This window comes from Lepidochelys olivacea (assembly GCF_965140295.1).
Source record: "Lepidochelys olivacea isolate rLepOli2 genome assembly, chromosome: 19".
In the NCBI taxonomy this organism is placed as follows: Eukaryota; Metazoa; Chordata; order Testudines; family Cheloniidae; genus Lepidochelys; species Lepidochelys olivacea.
The window spans coordinates 16,749,684-16,773,275 of NC_140429.1; the positions used below are offsets into that span (position 1 = coordinate 16,749,684).

Genomic DNA, 23,592 nt, shown 5'->3' on the forward strand with positions numbered 1-23,592 from the left:
ACCCATGACTGCTGAAGTAGAAAGCAGGTTCATCTGAAGATACGGTCAGACCAGGTTAATCTACTGCAGTTCGCTGCTATGTTTCATTTCATGGAATCGTAGAAGTTAGAGATGGCAGAGACCTCTTATATCGTCCAGTCCATCTACTCACTCAATGCTTAAATGTTCCCTGTGGGATATTCACTAGTATCTTGACTTGTCTATTTTAAATATCCCGAGTTGTGGTGCTTCCACCACTTCCCTTCAGAACCCGTATTTGCAACGGAATGGGTCTCATTTTAACCCAGACCTCCTGACTCCCAGTAGAGTATTCTGTCTCCCAGTCCATGCTGCCTCCTTTAAATAGATAAACCAAACCCTGTATTTGGAATGAATGAAGCACTGAATAATGCCAGAGACCAGCACCTGTTACGTGTTACCAAAGGAAGATGAAGTTACGTAGACTTTGTGAATGCAGGTCTATGTATTCTCAGTACATAAAAAGCTCATAGAATGGCCACTGCAGAACTGACATAAGCGTGTTGTTTTTCCAAGTGATTACATTGTCATTTATGCAGAAGAGGCACCAGCAAGGCAGCAAGGTCTAAAATTAGACCTACCAGATTTTATGTGGTCTGCAGATACATATGTGCCTGTCTTGCCATCTCTCCATTCTGTCCTTGTGGGCAGATAGGACTGAAACGTATAAGGAACCTGATCATTGTAGTGCTCCAGAGAGCAAGCTGTATTTTTAACGTTGTAACCCCGTCTGACATCAAATTCAAAGAAAAGGGCAAATCCTTCCCTGTCCTTTGCTTCTACAGAGCGCCCCAGATACAGTGATATCAGTGCAGTGTGCTGTGGCTAGGGGTAGGAGCATGGAATTCAGTGGATATACCAGGCTCCTCCATCCCCACCCCCATAATGTGTGTGTGTGTGTGTGTGCATATAATTTTTGCATAAGCTCCTGAACGTTGAAGCTGCACTAGTGTCTGTGACAAAACCTGTGGGAAAATTTAATTTCCTTCAATCCCTGTGGGAACCCCCTTAGCTAAAACCAGCTACTCAGCCTTGGTACACCTGTGATCATTTATGTAGTAGTGGTTAGAGGGCCTAACTGCAGTCAGGCTCCAGTTGTTCTTGGTGCTGTATTAACACATAATATAAGACAGTCCCTGCCCCAAAGAGCTTACATTCTAAATAGACAAGACAGGAAAAGGGTGGGTGAAAGGAAATATTGTTCCCACTTTACAGATAAACCTAAGGTTTGATGGTAAGTGGCCCAGATGGGATGTTGGGATTGTTTTGGTGTTGCAGGCTTTTTCAATGGCTAGTGCTTGATTCAGGATCAAATGAAAATTTGTAATAATACATTTATCATAGACTTTCTTTTTGGGCTAGGTCCAGCTGTCTGACATCAGTCCTGTTCATCTGAGACATTTGCCCCTTGAGGTTTGAGTGGAGATCAGGGAGTACTGTCTACAAGACACATATTTCAATATTATAGGAGGGAACTGTGAGTCAGGAGTCCCAGTTCCCATACCCAGCTCAGCCACTGACTTGCTGTGCCCAATTTCCCACCTTGTAAAACTGGGATTATAAAAGGAGATAGTGAGGCTTACTTGGTTATGAACTAATTTGAGCTCCTAGGTGACAGCTGTCTGCAAATGCCATGAAATATATTTCTTAATGTTTTGTATTATAATAATACTTAGCAATGCATTTATTAAAGATCTGGAAATGGGGCTGATTGGTGAGGAGGCAAAATTTGAAGATGGCACAACATTAAATAGGTTAGTCAAGACCAGAGGAAACTCTGAGCAACTTCAGAGGATCAAAAGTCTGGTTAATGGGCAACATAATGCCAGGTGGAATATGCAGGACTGCTAAATGCAAAGTAGTGCCTATTGGAGGCAATAATTTGAACTACTCATTCACTTTACTGGGTTACCTGAGCCTCATTGTGGGCAACTCAGTGAAGATCTCTGCTCAGTCCACAGTAACATTCAAAAAAGCAAACAAAATGAAAGGTAACAAATTCAAAACTGATAAAGGAAATACTATTTCACCCAGTGCACAATTAACCTGTGGAACTCTTTGCCACAAAACATCATGAAGACCAAAAAGCTTACCAGTGTTCGAAAAGGAATTACACATTTATATGGCTAACAAGAACATCCAGAGCTATAATAGTAAATATTACAAATTAAACAAGAATTGCAAAAGGGATATAAATCCTCATGCTTTAAGGTAGCAGCCAATCTCCAAGGGGTTAGGAGGAAACTTTTTCTGTGACCAGAATATCCCATAATTGCCCATTGCAAGGTTTCTAGCAGCCTTCCTTGAAACATCTCTGGCCTGTGTTATGCTGGAGGTCAGAGGAGATGGACATACTGGTCCTTCTGGTGTTAAAATTTATGAGTCTGGCACTTGCCACTACTGCCGAAAGGATACTGGACTAGGTATCCCAGCTGTGGCAATTCCTGTCTTTGGAATCATACCTGTAGTAGCCATGTGAAGTCTAACATGTGCCTGTTTCTCAAGCAAGGGTTACTTTCTAAAATGCAATAAAAAGCTCATCCTTCATCTTTCATTTTGTTGCTTTAAAGGGGCTCTTTCCAAAATTAGACTGACCTCACAATGATCATTTAGCCTCACAGGTTTCAAATCCTTTCAACATTGTGTGGAAACCATGGCACCATCGGAGATTTAAATTGCTTACTGTAGGATTATGAAAGTGCTTTGGAAAAGAAGCACAAACTTGCTGACACAAACTTAAACTGTGAGTAGTGGAGGAGTCTGGTTACAGTAAATGCTACGGAACAGGAAGGTCCCTTGTCGAGGGTAAAGCCTTAAGTGAAGTGGTCTGTAATTGATTTGTCTGTCTGATGCAAATTATGTGAACATAGACCCACAAAGAAAGGCAGCAGTAACCTCCTAGTGTTGTAATTACCTCCACGAATGTGTCACTCTCTCGGTAGCAGTTAGAGGGCATTTTCAGCAGCCATCTCCGGTTTTATGGCACACTTTATTTGGATTGGTTGGTTTTTGTTTTGTTTAGCTTGTTTAAGGTTCTCTTTCTCTGGCTCCTGTCAAGACACACTAAATAAGCGGGACAGGAAGCCCCTCTTTCTAGGCAGACTCAGCCTCAGTGAGTGTCAGATAAGCTGCAGTGTCTAATTTCAGATCAAATTGTGTGTCACTTTGTCCAGGAGAAGTTAGCCACTGGTAGCATTCATGAGGCTAACTAAGGGGCTGCTGGACACAAAGGAGTTACTCAAACAGCTCTATGTGAGAGCGCAATTAAGGATAGCACAAGTACGTGCCTGATAAAGGAGCAATTTTGTTTTTAAATGGCAATATGATGTGTTACTACAGAATAATGACAGAAAGAATTGAATAGCAGGAGAGAGTATGGAAAATGGTTAAAGCGGTGGACGGGGAATCTGGACTCCCAGCTCTTCCACTGAATCACTGAGTGAACAAGAGCCATTGGACAGCTTTGTCTATTGCTTTTGTATGCCTTAGTTTGGGGATATGTCAAAGTACAGGTTTATCAAACCTGTGTACTTTCAATCCTCTTATACAGATCTGAAACATGTACATTGCTTTAACAGGAGGCTCGAGGCATTTCATATACATTGTCAGCAGTGACTACTGGGCATAAAATGGTTTGATTTTATCAGCAATAGGGATATGTTATTGAGAACTGGTCTTGAGAGGATTGAAGTCATCATCAGTCACCGCTGGCTGGCACTTTTTGGTCATGTAGTCCCCCTCACAGATAAAGTCCCCTCACCTGAAGCTCTGAAGATCAGACTTGAGGTCAGGAGGAGACATTGCCCAGCCACAGACAGGCAGTATTCACAGGGTCATCCGGGATTAATTTGACTGCACCAGGTCAGTAATAACCCTGTGCAGCTTTTAGATGTCTGGAATAAAGTTTCAGAGTAACAGCCGTGTTAGTCTGTATTTGCAAAAAGAAAAGGAGTACTTGTGGCACCTTAGAGACTAACCAATTTATTTGAGCATAAGCTTTCGTGAGCTACAGCTCACTTCATCGGATGCATACTGTGGAAAAACAGTATGCATCCGATGAAGTGAGCTGTAGCTCCTGAGAGCTTATGCTCAAATAAATTGGTTAGTCTCTAAGGTGGAATAAAGTTGTACAATTTGGCCATTGACATTCAGCGCGACGGACCCTCACTATCTCAGCATGTTGTTAGTTTTAGGTATCTAACTGGAGACACTTAGGTATGCTGGGCACCCAAAATTAGTAGATACTCTCTAGATACTGGCTTCACCTAGGCCAATGCTCAGTACCCCTCTGAAAAATAGCTAAAGTGTGCTGGTTGGCCTAATATCTTCAGCATTGCCTTTGTAAGTAGATGGCGTTACCCCAGTAGTCCTTACACTAACGGTATCTCAGATACACTGCTAATGTCATGGTATCATTCATTGCTTACCAAAGAATGGGTAAAGACGTGGTGGCACGCTGTGTGCCTGTGTCACAGGGGAGTGGTGAGAATATCTGTAAATGTTCATAAGATGCTACTATTTAAAAGCATGTCAGATGGCAACCCCTCCTCAGCCCTGTTTTGAACAAGCAACCATGACATTTCCAAGTGTCCCTAATCTGCCCCACCTCCTGTAAAAAAATATTAGGAGATCATCGATTACCATGAGACCACCCGTGTTTGACACTGTGTGAGAGTACTGCACAGCTCCTTCTAAGGGGAAAGGGTGGGGCACTGACAGAATTATTCTGTCATGATCTGAAAAGAAATTCTGCTTTATGTTGAAGAACTGCACTGCTTACCATTTTCTCACTGGCAACTTCTAGATGACAGCCCCGGGATGTACTGGTATTCTGTGGAAGCTAGACTGGATTTTCTGTGGACACCCGTTTTTTCTCTTACTTCCTCTGTTTTTGTTCCCTGGATCTACCTAAGGCTATGTCTACACTGAAATTGCTACAGCAACACAGCTGCAGAGCTGCAGTTACACCGTTGTAGCGCTTCAGTGTAGATATTCACAACGGCGACAGGAGGGGGTTCTCCCTTCACTGTAATTAATCTACTTCTACAACAGGCGGTTGCTGGATCAAGAGAAGAATTCTTCTGTCACCGTAGCGCTGTGTACATGGAGGGTTATATTGGCTTTACTATGTGTCTCAGAGATGTGATTTTTCACATTCCCTGAGCAACGTAGCTGGGTCAATCTAACTTTTTAGTGTAAACCTGTCCCTATGTGCTTGTCTACATGGGGACATCCAGGAAAGTTAATTCAAATTAAATAAAGGTGTGAATTTGAAGTAGATTACTTAAACTGCATTGTGTGAACACACTCGTTCAGAATTAAAGTGGCCTTAATTTTGTTAATTTCAAAGTGAATTAAACTAAACCAAATTAAGGCCACTTTAATTCCGAATAACAGCATTCACACAGGGATTTAATGCAGTTTAGCTGATCCGCTTCCATGGTGACACCTTTAGTTAACTTGGATTAATTTTCCTGAACCTCCCCATGTAGACAAGCCCCAAATTACTTCTATGGCCTCTTATTGGTGTATCTGAGCATCTCACTATCTTTTAAACATATTTATGCTCAGAACACTCCTATGAGGTAGGGAAGTATTGTTATCCCTATTTTACAGGTGAAAAACTGAGCCAGGAAATTTGTCCATGATTTGTCCAAGATCTCACAGGAAGTCTATAGCAGTACAAGGAATTAAACCTAGGTCTTGTGAGTTCAAAGATAGCACCTTAGCCCCTGAACCAACATTGTCAGACTACTTCAGTACTCAGCTTTGAATTCCTCTGGGTTTCTATAGTACAAATATTTTGTAAGGTTAATCACACCTTCATTTATGTAAGCACCCAAGCTACTCATGACAAAGTAGTTCCATGCTGCCATTCCTGCTCCATTCCTCTTCAATGCTGATGACATTTTTCCCTTTGTAGTTTTGACGTTAGTCTTTGTTGACCAAGATATTAAAAAGGGATTAGTGGTTTGGGGTGATTCAATCTGTGGGTTCCCTACTTAGACTCTTTAAGGAGCCTTGATTTTCAGAGAGTGAATGCTCTGCATTTTCTGAAAATCAGACCTCTTCAAGGTGCCTCAATGGGACACTCAAAAATTGAGGCACCCAAAATCACTTGTCGCTTTTAAAATCTTGGTCTATTATTACTGTATTTATCTGATGAGATCAATTTGATGTTTCTCTATTCTTCCATTTGCTGAACTGCAAGAAGCAGGTGACTTCTGTGACTCTCACAAATATTACTCAGACCCACCTCACAATAACTGTCCCATTGTGCTAATGTGTGGACTGAAGGTACATGACTTGTAATAAGAAAGAAGGATGTGCAATCTAATACTTTCAGGCAACATTGTTCCTCACTCTGAGCCAGTGGGGAAAGAACCTAGCGCCTTGAACCCTGATTTTCTGTGCTATCACAGTGTGTTACAGAATTCGATGTTTCTTGTCTCTGATATATTTTGGATAAGTTTTGTCCCCAGATCCCAGCTAGAATTCTGGGCACGGGCCACAGGTTTCAGAATGGCATCTCAGTAACTTTCAAGTTGGATTTTAAGGTTATCCCTGTGAAAATTTGACTGTGGTTTATCTGGGATATAGCTGATCATTGAAGAGAAGCTATTTTAGGTGGTATTGTAGCAAGTCATGCATATTTTTGGATATGTCTGAAGAAGTGGCTGACAGCAATACATCTCACAGTTTTCGGGAAGATGAGACAGATTGTGAGGCAAATAATTGGATTATGGTCAACTCCCCCAGTTTTCCTGGGTTTGTGAGTGGGGAGGGCAATAGGAAATTCAGGTCACCCTGTAGCTCTATCAAATATTTTGCTAATTGCCTCAATGGACATGAGGGAAGGGCAGCTGTAGATTATTAAACCTTATTCCAGAGGGAGAGATGTTTGACTCAAATGGGCTTAAGAGCTGAAACATATTTTGTGTTTAGCCTAATTATTCATAGCTGGTGACTCTGGGTAAATTGCTAGTTCAGCCTTTCACCTCTGGTGTCAATAATGTGCTGAATTAATTTAGGAAAGTTATTACTTCTTTTGAGGTGGGAATCTTTTTTTTTTTTATCATGACACCTGTTGCTCATAGGTACAAATCAAACGAAGAGTATGTGTATGTGCGAGGCCGCGGAAGAGGGAAGTATGTATGTGAGGAATGTGGAATTCGCTGCAAGAAACCCAGCATGCTGAAGAAACACATTCGCACGCACACAGACGTCAGGCCATACGTCTGCAAGTACTGTAACTTTGCATTTAAAACCAAAGGTAAGAGACAGTCAGCTCCTAGCTCCTCTTCTTAGTGTATTGACTTACTGATCAAACCTACATGGGGGCACTAGTAACAGGGAAGGAAGGGCCTTCCTTGATTCTGGAAAACCCTAGGATTTGGTGGGGCGGTGGCAAGAGAAATCTGTAATTGGCTGAAATTGCATGAATGCTGTGTTATGCTCGAATGCATTCTGCTGAGTCACTGCAAAAAGCAATAACCTCACTTAAGAGTTCACCTGCAGCATAGCAGCTGTGCTGTGATCCAATCTGTGTTTTTAAAGAAAAAGGTCCTGAAGCATAGTTCCAGTAGTGACTGAAGACCATTGCAAATGATTTAATTGAACAGCATCTGGCTGTGTAGGAAAACACCTTCAATTTGGGATTCAAACACAGTCTCATCACTTGGTTGATCATCTTTGGGTGGCTCGTCATGCTAGTGCTCTCAAAGACACTATTTGTGCTGTGTATTATCATCTTTCCCCCTTGCATGTGGCTGCAGCAGAATATGCATCATCTCAAATTAGTTCTTCCGAGAAGATTGTGCTTTCTAGCAGGAAGCTTGCTATTGATGCACATGGGAATTTGCAACATTTCCCACCCCTAACACAGCCATCGCTCCCCTTCCCCAGCAAACACACCCATCGATGTCTTAATTTACATGATCAGCTATAATGTGGAGTCATCCATCATATGTGCTCTGAGAAAGTGACAGCACAGGAATGTTCCACCAGATGTGTAAAAATCCCCAGCTCAAAATGTTCACTGTGTGACTGGAAGTAATGCAAGCACACAGAGTAAAATTCTCAATGGGCCCAAGTGACTTAGGTGCCTAACTGCCACGTGATGCCAATGGGACTTAGGCGCCTTGATCATTTAAGTGCTTTTGAACATTTTACCCATAGCCACTTCTTCTGAAAGAGATGGTAACTTTTGCATGGGTTCTGTTTCTTTAATTGTGGCACAAGAGAACAAACAGTGACCTTTGAGAGCCATTGTAAATAACTATGTAATCACATGGTAAATAAGGCAGAAAACTGGACCACACTTCATCGACCAGGCAATGTTTGGGACACAATCAAGCACAGTTAACTGATAACGCAAATGGGCTCGCTGCTCCAGGGGGCATTTGATCCATCAAGTCCTCGAATATTGCAATAGGCTGAGTGGACAATACCCAGTGCTGGTGGCTTTGCTTGTAGAGTCAGCTGAAGATAGTAGGTTGGTAATCACTGGAAATGTGGCAGCAATGGGGAAATAATGAATTTGAAGCTAAATTCTCCTTTCAATGCACACAGCAGATCTGAGTTCCTGCTTTCCCCGTGCCCCTGGAGCTCTCAGGTTTTCTTCAGACGCATTTCTCCTTTCTTTTTCTACTTATTCATTGTCTTCTTTCTGTTTTCCTCTTGCTTTATTCCTCTCCTCTGAGGTTTTCCTTGGAGATGGGAGAAATCTCTTTAGCTGCTTCCCTTTCTTGCCTCCTACTTAATTTCTGTCAGGCTTTTCTTTGGTATGCTGGAATCAAACCATCGTTCTTACCATCTCTCCAGCTGCTTTCTTGTCCCACAACTATGCCTTCAGGATACATTATGATAGTGGCCTTTTTGAAAGGGGCTGTCGCCTAAAACGACTTTCCCCCTTCAAAAATCCTCTTCCGCTTCAGCAAGAAACCACTGAGAGGGAGGAAGTCAGCATGGAGGGAAAACAAATGCTAGGGTTTAAGGGCAAAACTGTCATATCTCCCTCCAGTTACATGAATGCATAGACCCTAAATTTGAGTGGTCAGAACTCTTGTGGATCTGCAGGGTTGTGAAAGGTAGTTCATGATGATAACCTCAGAATTGCTTGAAAATTGATTTCTTGCTGGAAGTGGGGTTACAGTGAGAAAGCTGGGTATGTAAAATGGATATCTTTTTACTCAGTATAACTGCTCCATGTGCATCTCTGAGTCACAGCTGCTTGCTTTACTGACGTGGACATGCAGGATTCAACAAAGTTACAGGAGAGCTTGTAATATGGACCAGCAACATGATCATTGGCTAAACTCCATTTGAGGAATCTTTGCGACTGGTGATAAGTCCAAGGCACAAAGTACCCAGCTTGACTCTCAGATCCTAGAGGGAGTTTCCAGGACTGGTGGTTACAAAGCTCATCTTTAATACTTCTAAACTGAGTGCATTTGGGTCCTGATTTCACAAATAACCTCTCTGTTCTTTGGTGTGGTTTTGTAACTGCAATTAATTGCAGGGTGCAAGCTACCTGGGTGTACCTGCAAAAATGCAGGCTGAGTAGAAGCCCTTTTACAAATCAGTTCTCTAGGTATACTTTTGACTTTCAGTGTAAAACACAAGGGGGATAGCTATGGAGCTGTCTTCAGTTCAGCTATTGTAGGCCTCCTCAGCACGATCCAATACTCTACACATTCAAGTGGGCTGAAGGCATTTCAACTTTACTTATTTTTATAAGGATCAATGGCTTGCTAAAAATCCTATTTTTTTAAAAAACAACCTTATCTGTGTTACAGAAATTAGTAGTAATTACTCAGAGTGGAACACTTCTTAATATGCTTTTCACTGTTTATCACATTTGTTTACCTTTTGCATTTCTTTCAGTGTGGACAATGCTGTAATATTTGGGTGGCAAAAACTGCAGGGAAATGGTTTTATTGGCAGTTGTCGATCCAAACTGGATCCTGGTATACACGTATGAGGTCTAATCAGGTGCCTGATAAACACACCAAGACGTTCGCCACGTACGCGTAGGCAAGAATATGCAGTAGTGGAGGCTGCCCTGGATCTACCATCCTGCTTTAGAACATTGAGACAGAATCCGAAGGCCAGACCGAGTCCAGATGTTCAGTGCCTCAAGGATTGTAGCTTTTGCCAGAGAACAACAGCTTAGAGCTGCTGCTGACTGCCTAACGCCTCAGCAAGGGTGCGTTTCTGTCAGGGTGATGTCCCTTGGTCTTACTCCAACCAAGGCATACCCACAAGGCAGTGGGGGCTAGGATTTTGAGGCATCCTATAATCGCCTTACTCTGAAGGTTGGTTCTGGGTGTGACCATAAACTGCATCCAACTGGAGGGCCTGCTGGCAACGTGATGGGGCTACTGATGGCGGGGTAGCTCCTATAAAGTATCACAATGTTGCAACCTTCAGAGAAATGTTTATTAGTTTAAGAAAATAATCTTGGAGGTTTTATTTTTTAATTAATGGAAACATTTGTTTGAAAATATGGACTGTAAAGGTTTATTTCAGAAAGCCAAACTTCTGGCTCAAGTTTAAATGTGCCCCTTTTAATATGGTGCCTTTACCTACCGTCTTATGGGCAGTTAGTATCACTCTTAACAATCCCCAAATAAAAGCATTGTCAGGGCCTTTGTGGAGGTTAACAGGCTTCTTGCCAGGCAGGAGATGAGAAGATATTGCTCTCAAATGATTGTCTGTCTTGGGAGGGTGAGGTAAAGCCTTTTCCTCTTGACTTTTGACCTTTTCTAGGCCACAGATTAGTGTTGGGTGTTTAATTTTTGCCCAGTACAGATAGAATTCTATCCCATACCCATTTTTGGTCTTGTTCACTAATCACATTAGCCTCTCACATTCTGATTGGCTGAGCTTCCTAAACTGTCTGAATAAACTACATTGACCAACTTACTGTGGTCCATGCCACTACATTTGACTACTTTTATGGTGGTTACAAGGGACAAAGAAATGTCTATTAAAGTAAAATATGTTCAGGTAACTGATGTGTTGGCGGAAAATGTTAATTTGATAGTCTAGTCCAGTCACAATTTCCAGACACCAGACTACTTTATGTCCTGACACGTATTATTCCTTTAATTAATTAGACTGCAATTCCTTAAATCAGAGTGTGACAGTTATTGAAGTTAGTGAACATATTAATATATTAAATGCAAAAAAACAAATTAAATGCAATGTTATGGTTGTACAGTTTATTATTACTGGGCCAGCAGATTCAATTTTATGTTAGGCCTGTTTCAGAAACTACAGAATAAATCCAGCCAGCTAAAAGCTCAGGAAGAGTTAACTGGTCTTGTAATAGATATATAGATTTAAAAGATGTCATAACACCTTTATGTGCTGAGGCATTTTCTAAACATTTAGAAAAAAGTTGAGAAAGAGACTAAGCCATTTCAAAAAGAAAAGGAGTACTTGTGGCACCTTAGAGACTAACCAATTTATTTGAGCATAAGCTTTCGTGAGCTACAGCTCACTTCATCGGATGCAACATTTTATGAGAATGTTCTCAGACAGTCCTTCAATACCGGTGGTGCTGGAAAAATTTTTATGGTGGGGGTGCTGAAGGCGGAAACCATGTATTTGGGTTATTATTACTACTTCAAGCCAGAGGTGCAGCAGCACCCCCAGCACCCTAGTTCCAGCACCTACCCCTTGCCCCCCAGTAATTCACCAAGTTCCGTTGGTGTGAAGATGAAGAGTAATCTTCAGGAAATGTCTCTATATTCTCTTGTGCAATTGGATGTGTCAGTGGCATTGGAAATCAGAAAATATCCCGACAGTCCATGGATGAATTTCAGTAGCATGTCATCAGTGAGAGACTGTTTTGTAGACTGAGAAATGGAGAGAAAACACTGGTATAAAGGAGAATAGCAGAACAAGAAATAATGTCTGGAAGTTAAACCCAGACATATTCAAATTAGAGACAAGGCACACGTTTTTAACCATAAAGGTATTTAACTATTGGAACAAACTTCCCAGGCAAGTGATGGATTCTCCATCTCTTGAAGTCTTCAGATCAAGATGGAATGCCTCCCTGGAACATATGCTTTTGTCAAAAACAAGTTATTGGGCTCAGTACAGGAGTAACTGGATGAAATTCTATAGCCTGTGTTATATATGAGGCCAGTCTAGATAACCCAGTGGTCCCTTCTGGCCTGAAAATCTATGAATATATACAATAATAACAATTATTTTTAAATGAAATTTTTGGCTAGATACAGTGGTATAAACTAGAATGTTCCTTTTATTGTATTCCCAGTGGGTGAAATTCATCTCTCTGCAGAGACTAAATCAAGGCCAATTCATCACATAAGTGCTACTAAAGTCCTATTCTGAGGGCTTACATGGGGCTTAGGCAATATACAGGCTTAGTAATCATCCTCTGCATAGAGGTGGATCTCATTCTTTCTCTGTAAAAAGGGAGTCTTGCTGGCTGTAGCAGAGTTGTTGTGATATTCCTTGTACACTCTTTTCAGTAATGTGAAAATAATGTAAAGTCCAGGGAAAGTGGTTACGATCCCTGTCGCAGTTGCACCTTGGCTTTGCACACTCAGCATGTTTCATGATGTACGTTTAACAAAAGAAGGAGAACATGTGACATAGGTGCATTGTGCCCAAGTTAAAGTTGCTTTAGGACTCTTAACTTTTCCATTACCTGCTTTTTATTTTAATTCTGCAACCTGACGGGGGTATTAATGAACTTTACTGAATTTAATTTCCCTGTTTAATTTTAAAGAAAAAATGGCTTCCAACCTCTCTAAACTGCTTTAAGGATTTAAGGAGGCACAAGTGTTCTAACTGTCTCAAGGCAACGCAAGCACTTAAGCTGCTTTAAGTCCTGAATAAGACCCTATAACGGCACAAGAGCTGAGAACATACAATGACAATTCAGAATTTCTGAAAGCACATGTGCAGAATATCTCTGTGTTGGGATTGCTCTGTGTCATACTCAGTTTTAGCAAGATTTCACTGCTTCAACATTTTCAGTGGTTCATTATTTTATTTGGAGCTGGCCAATTTATTTCAAACCTAAGAATACTCTTGAGAAAACTCCTCACTGCAGACGACTTACCTGCCTAATTGTCAGTGTACTCGTTCTACTGTCCAATATAAATGTCTTTCTCTATCACTCTCTAGCTCACGCTCACACCTTCATATTTATTTTTTTGTTCTTCCCAAGCTATGGTAAGTGGAATCAGTTAGTAGCCAGTCCTTGGTTGGGCACCAAATAGCTGTGAATTCCTCCCCCTGAAGTTCTTTCTCAGCTTTTACTTAGTCATTACTCAGGCAATCACCTGTTGATTTCAGTGGGAATTTGCCCTAGTAAGGACCTTACAACTGGATTCTTTTAGCATTAGTTAAGGGGAGTCTAAAAACACCAATACATTTCCAGAAGAACTTCGAAAAACAAAATCATATAATTCTGCCAATTGCTCTAAAAATAATGGTTCTGTTTCTCATTGTTGTAAATCGGCATCGCTCTGTTGACATGCATGGAGCCATGCTAATTTACACCAGCTAAGGATCTGGCCCAATGGGTCTCAATTCTCAGAAAGAACAGTGGGCCAGTGAGAGGCATCCATATTTTGTCAGATGACAGGAGAAATCTTTCTCTTCTGTTCCCCATCCTCTCTCCAGGCTACTAGTTCAGACTTCTAGCTATAATAAGGTATTTTTCAAGGAATGAAGTACCACCGTTATGATAGGGCAGCATTGTACCTACTAATGTCTGATAAGTCCAACAGGAAGAACAAAGGAACTGCCCTCCCAAATCTGCTATTGAATAGGGAAGGGATTCCGCATCCTGTCCGGCCTCAATATGTTCAGAAGCAAGTCAATTAAATGAGGCCTGTTTGACTTTCCTTCCATGGGCTACGTGTTCAGAAATGGATGCTGGAATTGCACCAGCCCAATCTGCGCATGCACCTCAGTTGCAAGTGCATGCCACATAGCTGTGCACACACATTGCCCATTTCATGCACAAATGTGGGATTTGCACACGCATTTTTGCAGGCGCAGCTTAAGCACCAGCATGTGAAAATGTGGTCCTGTCTGACAAAAGGAGGATGAAGAGACTGAAAAGAAAGGGAAGAAGAAAAGGAGAAGGAAACACAGCACGTAAAACGCTACTTTGCTTCATTTCTATTTGACGTGAAGTTGATTTTTTTTGTCAATATAAAAAGAGTCTTAGCACTGGCCAGACAGCGTCCTGGTGCTTAGTACAACTCCCAGTCTAAGGCCAGCTCACACTATAAAGCTTTGGCAGCATAGCTGGGTCAGTCAGGGTGTATGAGAAAAACACACCTCCTAGCTGCTATACCTATGCCAGCCAAATCTCTAGTGTAGACACAGCTATGCTCACAGACAAGCGCTTCCGTCAGCACATCTAACTTTCACGGAGGTGTTACTATGCTAGCAGAAGATCTCTCTCTGTCAGAATAGGTTGCATCTGCTGGCATAGCTATGCCAGCAAAGCGTTTGTAGTGTAGACAAGGCCTTAGTCACACCTCTGGCTTGGCATCATAGTGTGCGTAGCTGAGTGGGGATATGGCTCTTACACTGCTCCAAGGCAATTGCCTCCAGCTGATCAAGGTATAGGACTTCTGAAGAGTTCTCTTCAGCTAGAAGTATGTTGCCTAGAGTGGAACTGGGTTAAAAGCAGGTTAAATAAGGTGATGGGTCAATGCTGTGGGCTGTAGAAGAGACGCATTGGGTGCTCTGAGATATTGTATTTGCTGTTATCCCCTAAAAATAGCAAAGAGAAACGTCTCTTACTGAAATACAAATCGCGATGTATCTAGGCCAACGCTTCCCAGGGTGATTTTCAAATGGGATGAGCACCTCCACTCACAGGGAAGTTATTGAGGATCTGGCTATATGACCAGCTATCAGACCAAAGCAGGGGTAGGCAGAGTGCAGCCTACAGACCAGATTTCCATCTGAGAAGTGGTTTCTCTCTGTGGACCCTGTCTTCCTTGGCTGCACCTCCCTATTAAAGCTAGAGAGGCTGCCCTCTGATCCATCAGATGCGAATGAAGTGCAGCTTTCAGGCTCCTGACTAACAGTCATTGCGATTCTTGTCCCTGTAGTACAGTGTATGCACCACAGTGAATCATTGTGAGCTCGCGGGGGGAGCTTGGTAGGAGTGGCATGCTTGGCAGGCCTCTTTAGTCTAGCTTTCCTCCCAGCCCATGGTTAGCGTTGCCGTAGAATTCCTGGGGTACCACACGCTGCAGCGTAACTCGCAAACCTCTGAACACACAGTACATTTAAGCTGATTCATTTCCTGTGTAAACTCTCACCAGAAGGAATCAGATTAGGGTTATTGTGATGGTAACTGAGCATAGATGGGTCATTTGTGTCAGCTGTGGTGAGCTGCAATAATTTACCGAAGGTAGCAGCAGGGTTTCATTTACTGAGGAGTGTTGTCACTATTGACATTTTGGTATAATTAGTTACAATGGGTCCAATTACACAGTCCCTTCTTATCCTGAACTCCAGGTCCTTGGCATGGCAGGCTCTGGCCAACAGGAAAGCCTGTGCCATGTCGTCTTGTTATGATGAAGTTGGAGAGCTCAGCTAGATATGATTGAGTCATGCTGGGAACTCACCGACCCTTGAAGGAGTTGCAGCAAGAGCGTACATTTCTTCTTCTTATCAATCGGCTCAGTCCACGGAGGAGAGAGGTGAAGGGAGAAGGGTAAAGAAGAGAATAGAGGGGCAATTTTCTTCTTTACTCCTCCCATCATTTCTCTTGCTCTTCTCTTCTTTCCCAGATCCAGGTTCCACACACCCCTAGGCTCCCTTCTCCTGGGTTTCCCTTTTCTATAAGTAGGAATAAAAACTGCTCCATTAGCCTGCTGGGAGAGACAGTTGTGGTTTTGGCAGAATTCTAGAAATTAGTGACAGAAAAGACCTATAAGGCCATCTACTCCATTCCTTTGCCATTCTTTTGTAGATGTGCCTACATCATATCTTGTAGCACTTTCTCCAGGCTTCTTATAAATGTTACAGTGTGACCATGGCCCTGCAGAGGATACCCCACAGCCTAACAGAGCTCACTGTTCACTTCTCCTGATACTCAGCCTCAATATACTTTTTCTTAATCATATTTCTCACTGCTAAGTACCAGTGCAAAATGCTTTAGAGCTTTAGTCTGTGAAGTGTCACTGTTTGGGGTAGGTGTGCTCCTCGTTTGGCCACTCAGCACATGCCAGAACATCCCGGCAGCCCTCCCAGCTAGAGACCTGGGGGTCATTTGAGAAGTTTCCACCTTTCTTTACTGCTCAGATTCTTCTCAGGCAGTTTCAGCACATGAGCATATCTCCGCTTTACAGTTCTCAAACTGGTTGTGAGTTAGCTCAGTTACCTTGGCTAATTACTCGAGCTGATGGGAAATCTTCTGACAAAAAAGTTTTCCATTGGAAAATGCTGACTTGATGGAAGCGAAATTTTCCACTTGAACAGGTTGATTCTGTTGAAATTTTCTGTGGAAAGCAGCAGCTAGGCAGGCTCTCCTGCATGATTTCCTGCCAGCTCCCGGTATTCCTGATGGGCTGCCCAGCTCCCTGGATCCCTTGCTACCACCAACCCCTCTTGACAGGCTTTTTTTTTTCTTTTTTTTTTTTTGTTGAATGGAAATTCTGTTTTCCAGGCAGCTCTGCTGTTATTTACCGTTCTATCCAAATGTTAAGTTACAGGCAGACAAAGTCCAACATAGTTCAGCTGGGTTTTTTTACTCTTGGTTTTTTTCCTTCAGTTTTCTCCCTGGACCCTTGTTTTCTTGTCTCCACCCCACTCCTTGGTCACTGTTAACGGTGTGTCTCCTGTCTGGAGACACAGTGCTGCCTACTATGTGCTGGGACCAGCTCGGATGGATTGCTGGGCTGGGCTGTTATGCGAAGGGATCACCTAACTGTTCCTATTTTTCCTGCTCCTTTTTGGTGCTGTAACAATGCAGCAGTGCGCATGCTGGGGAGTATCTGTGCAAAGTATGTGCCCTCCAGCTGTTCTAGGCTGCATGGTGGCCGTGTTACTCTGAAGTCTCAGGTTTGGCACCTCCTCTCTCTCATCCCAGCCAGCAGTGAAGCAATTAAACAGAAAATCTATCCCTATGCTGCAGGCTGGCTGGCTGCTTGGGATAAAGGCTTCTGCAGAGAGAGCACCTTAAACTGAACCTGCAGCTAGGTCTAAGTGAAGTTGTCAACTTGTTACTCACCCCCTTGCCAGGGGAAAGAAACAGACTATTGATCAAGGTGTTTGTTCTGTTTCCTTTCAGGGAATCTGACTAAACATATGAAGTCAAAGGCCCACAGCAAAAAATGTCAGGAGATGGGCGTGTTGGTGTCTTCACTGGTGGAGCTGGAAGCTGAAGAAGGTACAGATTCTCTAAACTGTGGGCTCTCCCACTGCTGCTTGGAAAACGCATGGTATTTAGGTAGCAGAATGTCCATTCACATGAATGGAGCGTCCAGGTGCTCCAGGTACCCTGGGCACCGCTGGAAGGGAGCTTTGGCTGACCAGACCTGATTCGGCTGCAGTGCCATGCTTGGGGGAAACTCTTCATGGGGGCAGGGGGCATAGATTGTCCCATATCTGCCTATGGGGGTGGGGTTTGCGCCTTCCTTGGAAATATGTGGTGCTGGCCACCATCAGAGATAGGGCACAGGTGTAGATGAACCACTGATTCAGTACGGTGCTTCCTATGTTCGTGAGAAGTAAGTAGAGTCGGTGCTGCAGGACGGTGCTCTGTGCACACTGTGGGGCTACACAAGTGATATAATGCAAGGGGGCACTTGGCTGCTGCACAGTCAATCTCTTGGATGAGACATAAATAAATGTCCTGCTCTCTGGCCATGTAAAACCCTCCCTCCAGCGCTTTTCAGTAGAGCAGAGGTGTTAAGTAGCAGTAGCCTGGCTGACTTGTGACGGGTTCCCCCAGGGTGCCACGTGGAACTGGGGTTCCACTGAGTCCTCTGACCCACCAGCCTGGGCTCCCTCTCACACTATTCTGCTGTGACAAGCTCCAAAGCCCTCCAAGTTTGCACTTTCACCAACATTCACACAGGCAGGGACACACCCAGCTGCAGTTACATGCAGGCTCTCTAACCACCAGCCTCCCTGCTTGGGACCCCAGAAAAATACCATCCTGCTCTGGTCAAATCTGGCCAGTATATGGGTTTAACACCCACTCCACCTCTCCCTCAATGTGAAGAGGACTATGCACGCTTGTGGTAACCAAGCTGGGATTTCCCCCAGACACCTTAGTCAAACGCACACTGGTTTGGATTAAAACATAAAATAAATTTATTAACTACAAAATGATAGATTTTAAGTGATTATAAGGGATAGCAAACAGCTCAAAGCAGATTACCTAGTAAATAAACAAAAACGCAAGCTGATCTTAATACACTAGATAGGTAGGATATGAATTGGCAAATTCTCACCCTGAGTGATAAACAGATAAGTGATAAGCAGATTCTTAAGTCACAAGCTGCCTTTGCTTTGCAGCTTGGGTTTCCCAAGTTTTCGTACACAGGCTAAAAATCCCTCTAGCCTGGGACCATCACTTCCCTCAGTTCAGTCTTTGTTCCTCAGGTGTTTCCAGGTGTGGTGTTGTAGGGAGAGTGAGATACCCACATGATGTCATTTCCCCCTTTTATATTTTCCTCCCACTTTCTGGAAAGCTCTTTTGCTGTGACTTGGGCCAAACAGTTCCCACTGTGTAATGGAAAGAAAAGGAGTACTTGTGGCACCTTAGAGACTAACCAATTTATTTGAGCATGAGCTTTCGTGAGCTACAGCTCACTTCATCGGATGCATGCCGTGCCACAAGTACTCCTTTTCTTTTTGCGAATACAGACTAACACGGCTGTTACTCTGAACACTGTGTAGTGCTATCTCTGGGAGGTTTCTATTGTACACAGTTCCTGGAGTAATCCCTGTGCTTGTGTGCATCTCCTCAATAAGCCATTAACATTGATTGGTCTTTTTACTGTTGTTCCTGAAAGGCTACTTGTGGGTGTTTTCAATCTCACAACATGTTTCAGTAACACATACACAGCGAAACTTCATGACTTCCATACAACGATAGTACATACAATCCAACAAGATATTAATGTCTAGCAGATCAAGGCTTTTAGAATGATACCTCCTCACAAGGCATACTTTGTACAAAACATATCCTAATTATATGACAATAGTGAATAAGGGGGTGCCAGGGTATCAGAACCTTAAATTCCCCTCTCTGCTTCAGCTGGCTAGAGCATTCTGCACTGCTAAACAGATGCTGCTCTGCTCATGGGTCATGGAGTGCAAGGCAAGAAGGGATGCCCAGATCAAAGTGTGACCTCCTGTAGCTGCATCGTGCTGCTGGGTGAAGTGACCCCTGTGAATACAGCATATGAAGCCTGATGCGAGAGTCTTTGTGAGATGCACTTTGTAAATATCTGATCATACAATCCAGATTATCCCTTCCTCATTGAAGGGGCTCCAGGGGAGGAAATCTCCATGAGGATCCCCTTGCCCACATCCGGGGCATCGGTTTTCCTCCAGTGGAAAAGCATGTGTGGCCTATCTCCAAATCTGAAGCCCCCCTGGGATGCACTCTGGCTGTGACTCCTGGTGGCCCCCATGTAGCATGGTTCCCACAGCCTCCTTGTGGCTACCCCCATGAGCCTCCAAGGAAAAAATACAGCCTGGAGCTTTGTTTCCAGGTGGATCCCCAGGGTGCTGGAAGGAGCATGATGAGCATCTCCTGATCCCACCCCCAGCTGACCCTGTTCTCCTGTGTGGCCGACCCAATCTCCCCACACATCCTCTGCAAGGTCAGGGTGGGAGGGGGTGAGTGCCCCGGAGATGGGCAATTCTCCTTATCACAGGGAAGGTAGAGATTTGCATGCAGAGAGAGGGTCCTTTCCATGTGTGTATCCATGGGGCACAATCTGGGCCAGTAATGACAGTACCTAGGGCGTCTCTCAGCAGTGAAGCAGATAATCAGAAAGTACTTAAAACTTCATGGTGTTGTCAGATATTAGCTGGGTTACTCTGTATACTTAAAAATCTATTTACCCTCAATCCTGTGCTTAGTTCTTTCCCCTACGCGCAACCCCCCCCCATCCCACCCCCATTTAAAGGGCCTTTGAATTCAAGAGCCTCTTGTGTTCCTGTGAACCACCTAAGTTTCTTTAGTACAGCAGTGTCTCCCTTGCTCCATGGTGTCTGTAGCTGAGTTTCATTGACATCGGCCCAATAAGCAGGTCTCTTCCCTGTGTGTCTGAGGAGCATCAGAGCAGCAGGCTGCAGCCCTGAGAACGACGGCCTTCTGTTTGAAGCATGAGTAGGGCTGCAGATTTTTCGTGGTGGTGAAAATGTCACGGATATTGTGAGGTTTGCCCAGGACTTCTCTTTGTGTCCCTGATTTTAATAAACTCACCTCGCAGCAGCAGCTCCTGTTCCTGCGAGCCGGGCCCAGCTTCCCGCTTGGGTTCTGTGACCTGGCATGTGGGGTCACAACGCCGCTCATTAAAATTTGGCCCAGACACCCCTCCGTCATGACAGAGGGGTGTACGTGTCAAACCTGAGTGGCCTGGAGAGGGAGCTGGGTCCAGACTGAGGGACAGAAGCCACAGCTGCAGGTGAGTGTAGGCTCATTCTCCATCACACCCTCTGGGGACAGCACCCAACCCCTCCCGAGCACCTGCCTAGGGTAGGACCCATCCATCCAGGCCCCCCAGAGGCAGGACCCAACTCCCCTCGCCCCGGGCCTCCAACCCCTCAGGGGTAGGTGTATCCTCCTGCCCACTGTCAATGGTGCTCCCATGGCTTTACACTCCATTTCCCCCTAAACCCTTTTACTCCATTTACTATGACAGCTCTGAAATGTCGAGGGCAAGGTGAGAGATCACCAAGAGTGGAGCAAAAAGAACTAGGGAAATCCTAATGTATACTTAGCTGTGTGAGCTAAAGAAGGATATTTTATCCAAATGGTTAGAGGCTGAGCTCTGACAGTTGCTGAGGGTTAGATGACGAGCTCTTTGGGAGCCGTTAGATGTTTTTATGATTGTTTTTCTGTTTCCTTTAGTGAGGCTCTCGGTATCGTGGGCTGGAGGCTCCGTGCAGGGATAAGTGGGAAGAAGCCTTCAGGGATGGCAGATGTCTCGGCGTGCTGGTGGGATTTGGGGATTGTTGTCAGTGGGTCATTTGTATAGACAGTAAATATATTTTAAATATACCTCTACCCCGATATAACGTGACCTGATATAACACGAATTCGTGTAGAACGCGGTAAAGCAGCGCTCTGGGGGGCGGGGCTGCACACTCCGACGGATCAGCGCATCAGCGTGTCTGGCTCTGACATGCTGCTCTGAGCAGCGTGTTAAGGGTGACGGGCCGGGGCCGAGGGATTGGATAAGGGGCAGAGGGTCTCGGGGGGCGGTCAGGTAACAGGGAGCAGGGGGGTTGGATGGTTCAGAGGTTCTGGGAGTGGGGCAGTCCGGGGACAGGGAACGGGGGCATTGGATAGGGCGTGGGAGTCTCGGGAGGCCTGTCAGGGGGCGGGGGTGTGGATAGGGGTCGGGGCAGTCAGGGGACAGGGAGCCGGGGGGTTGGATAGGGGGTGGAGTCCTGGGGGTGATTAGAGACGGGGGAAGGTCTCTGGAGGGGGCGGTCAGGGGACAAGGAGCGGGGGGGTTGGATGGATCAGGAGTTCTGAGGGGGTCAGACAGGGGGTGGGAAGTGACATTAATAACGGAAATGCTCGAGGCCAAAGCAAGTTCAATATAACGCGGTTTCACCTATAACACAGTAAGATTTTTTGGCTCCCGAGGACCACGTTATATCGGGGTAGAGGTGTACTGAGGGGGAGAAATGATACACCTGTCCCCTTCACCGTGGGGTTTGGCCCGATGGCGCACAGAGCTTCAGTACAATGTGCTAGGTCAACATGACGTTCTCCATTCACAAAGCTTTGCAGAGCTGATGGGACACCACTGACCTCTTCCTGCTGCCCCCCATACCCTTCGTCACCAGAGCAGCTCTTGCAACTGCGTTTAGCATTTCTCTTTTTCCTTCTACTGCCCCTCCCAGCCTGAGCCAGTCTGATTGTCCTGGCCTTGTGCTGAGTCACTTCCCTAAACCAGCAGAGTTCAGTTTGCAGCAGGCTCACAGTGGCCAATACTTTACTGTCAGGCCTGGAAATTTACTCAAATTCAGAAGCTGTCATTGGAAGGTCTAGTAATTGAACCCTCTGGGGAACCCACTCTTCACAAAGGCATCACATGAATTTTAATTAGGGTTGTCAACTTGGTAATATTTCAAAAACAGACACTCCAGTAGGAGTGCCAGAACCTGCCCCGCCTCTTCCCACCCCCACCTACCCGAGGCCCTGCCCTGCCTCCTCCCCCAAGGCTCTGCCCCATCCACTCCTCTTTCCCCCTCTCCCCCATCTCTCGCTGCTTTTCTCCTCCCACCCTGCCTCCCGCTTAGCCAGGGCTGTGAGCTGCAGCCGCCCAACGCAGGTAGGAAGCAGCCCTGGCTGAGTAGGGCTGGTGCCAGTAATGACCGGACATCTCCCCCACCTGCAGTAACCAGACTTCGGGTGTCTGGGCACTAGGCCACCCTCACCCTTGCTGGGATGTGGGCTGAAGTCTTCTGTGTTTGGTGAAGATACCATTTTAATAAGGCCCTGGGTTGAATTTATACCACTGTGAATTCCACTGGTTCCCATGATGTTTTAGAGCAGAAGTAGGCTCATCCTGAGGAATCTGCTAACAATAGGGATGATACTTACTGTACAATGGTTTAAATTCATGTCTGCTCATTTTTAAACTAGCACTCAGGACACCACATTCACGTCTCTATATGTTCATGGGGAACTGGTTGGCTTTGTTAAATTGCCACGAAAGATATTTTCATGGGGCAAAGGTTTAGTGCAAAAGAGTCTAGCTCTATAGGACATGGCTCAAAGCTCTGCCCAGACCGTCGTGAATCACAGCACCCTTGAGGGTAGGTGTGTACATGACATTCACGAGGCCACACAGAAGGCAGGCACGACAGTTAGGATTAGGGGTTCCTAGCGCCACATCCCATGGTAAGGCACTCGACCACTCTACATCTTGTGCACCAGACTCTGATCCCAGTTACACAGGTGTAAATCTGTTGGAACTCCACTAGTTTTAGTGGGTCGACATAGGGGTACCAAGGATCAGATTTGGTCTCTCTGTATACACAGAGGACTCAATTCCCCAGGGATCACCGGTTTTTCACCTGTGATATGAGACCCACATCCAGGCAGACAAGTGGCAAGCAGTGATGGGAGGGAGCATTTTAACAATCTCACCTGGATGTTTTTTTGAGAGAATTGTTTAAATAAATCTGATGAGGTTTGTTAATGTGGTTTAAAGTAAAACGCAGCCCCGTTACTCCTAAGCAGGGAAGCTGCTGGTTCCCCCCCTACCAAGGTGGTCTATAGGCAGAGGAAGCACAATGGCTTTTTATCCCCTTGCTGCTGGTGCAGGTTACATTGCCGAAATGGATGCTTTT

The 23,592-nt window shown here is 44.6% G+C and overlaps 1 protein-coding gene across 1 annotated transcript in view; it reads left to right on the forward strand.

Annotated features, from left to right (window-relative positions):
• Positions 1 to 23,592, forward strand: part of HIVEP3 (HIVEP zinc finger 3) — a 92,289-nt gene that overhangs the window by 53,943 nt on the left and 14,754 nt on the right. The window contains exons 3-4 of the mRNA XM_084652215.1: positions 7,116 to 7,291; positions 17,330 to 17,428. Coding sequence (XP_084508341.1) covers positions 7,116 to 7,291; positions 17,330 to 17,428 — 275 coding nt within the window. The remainder of the gene's footprint in view (positions 1 to 7,115; positions 7,292 to 17,329; positions 17,429 to 23,592) is intronic.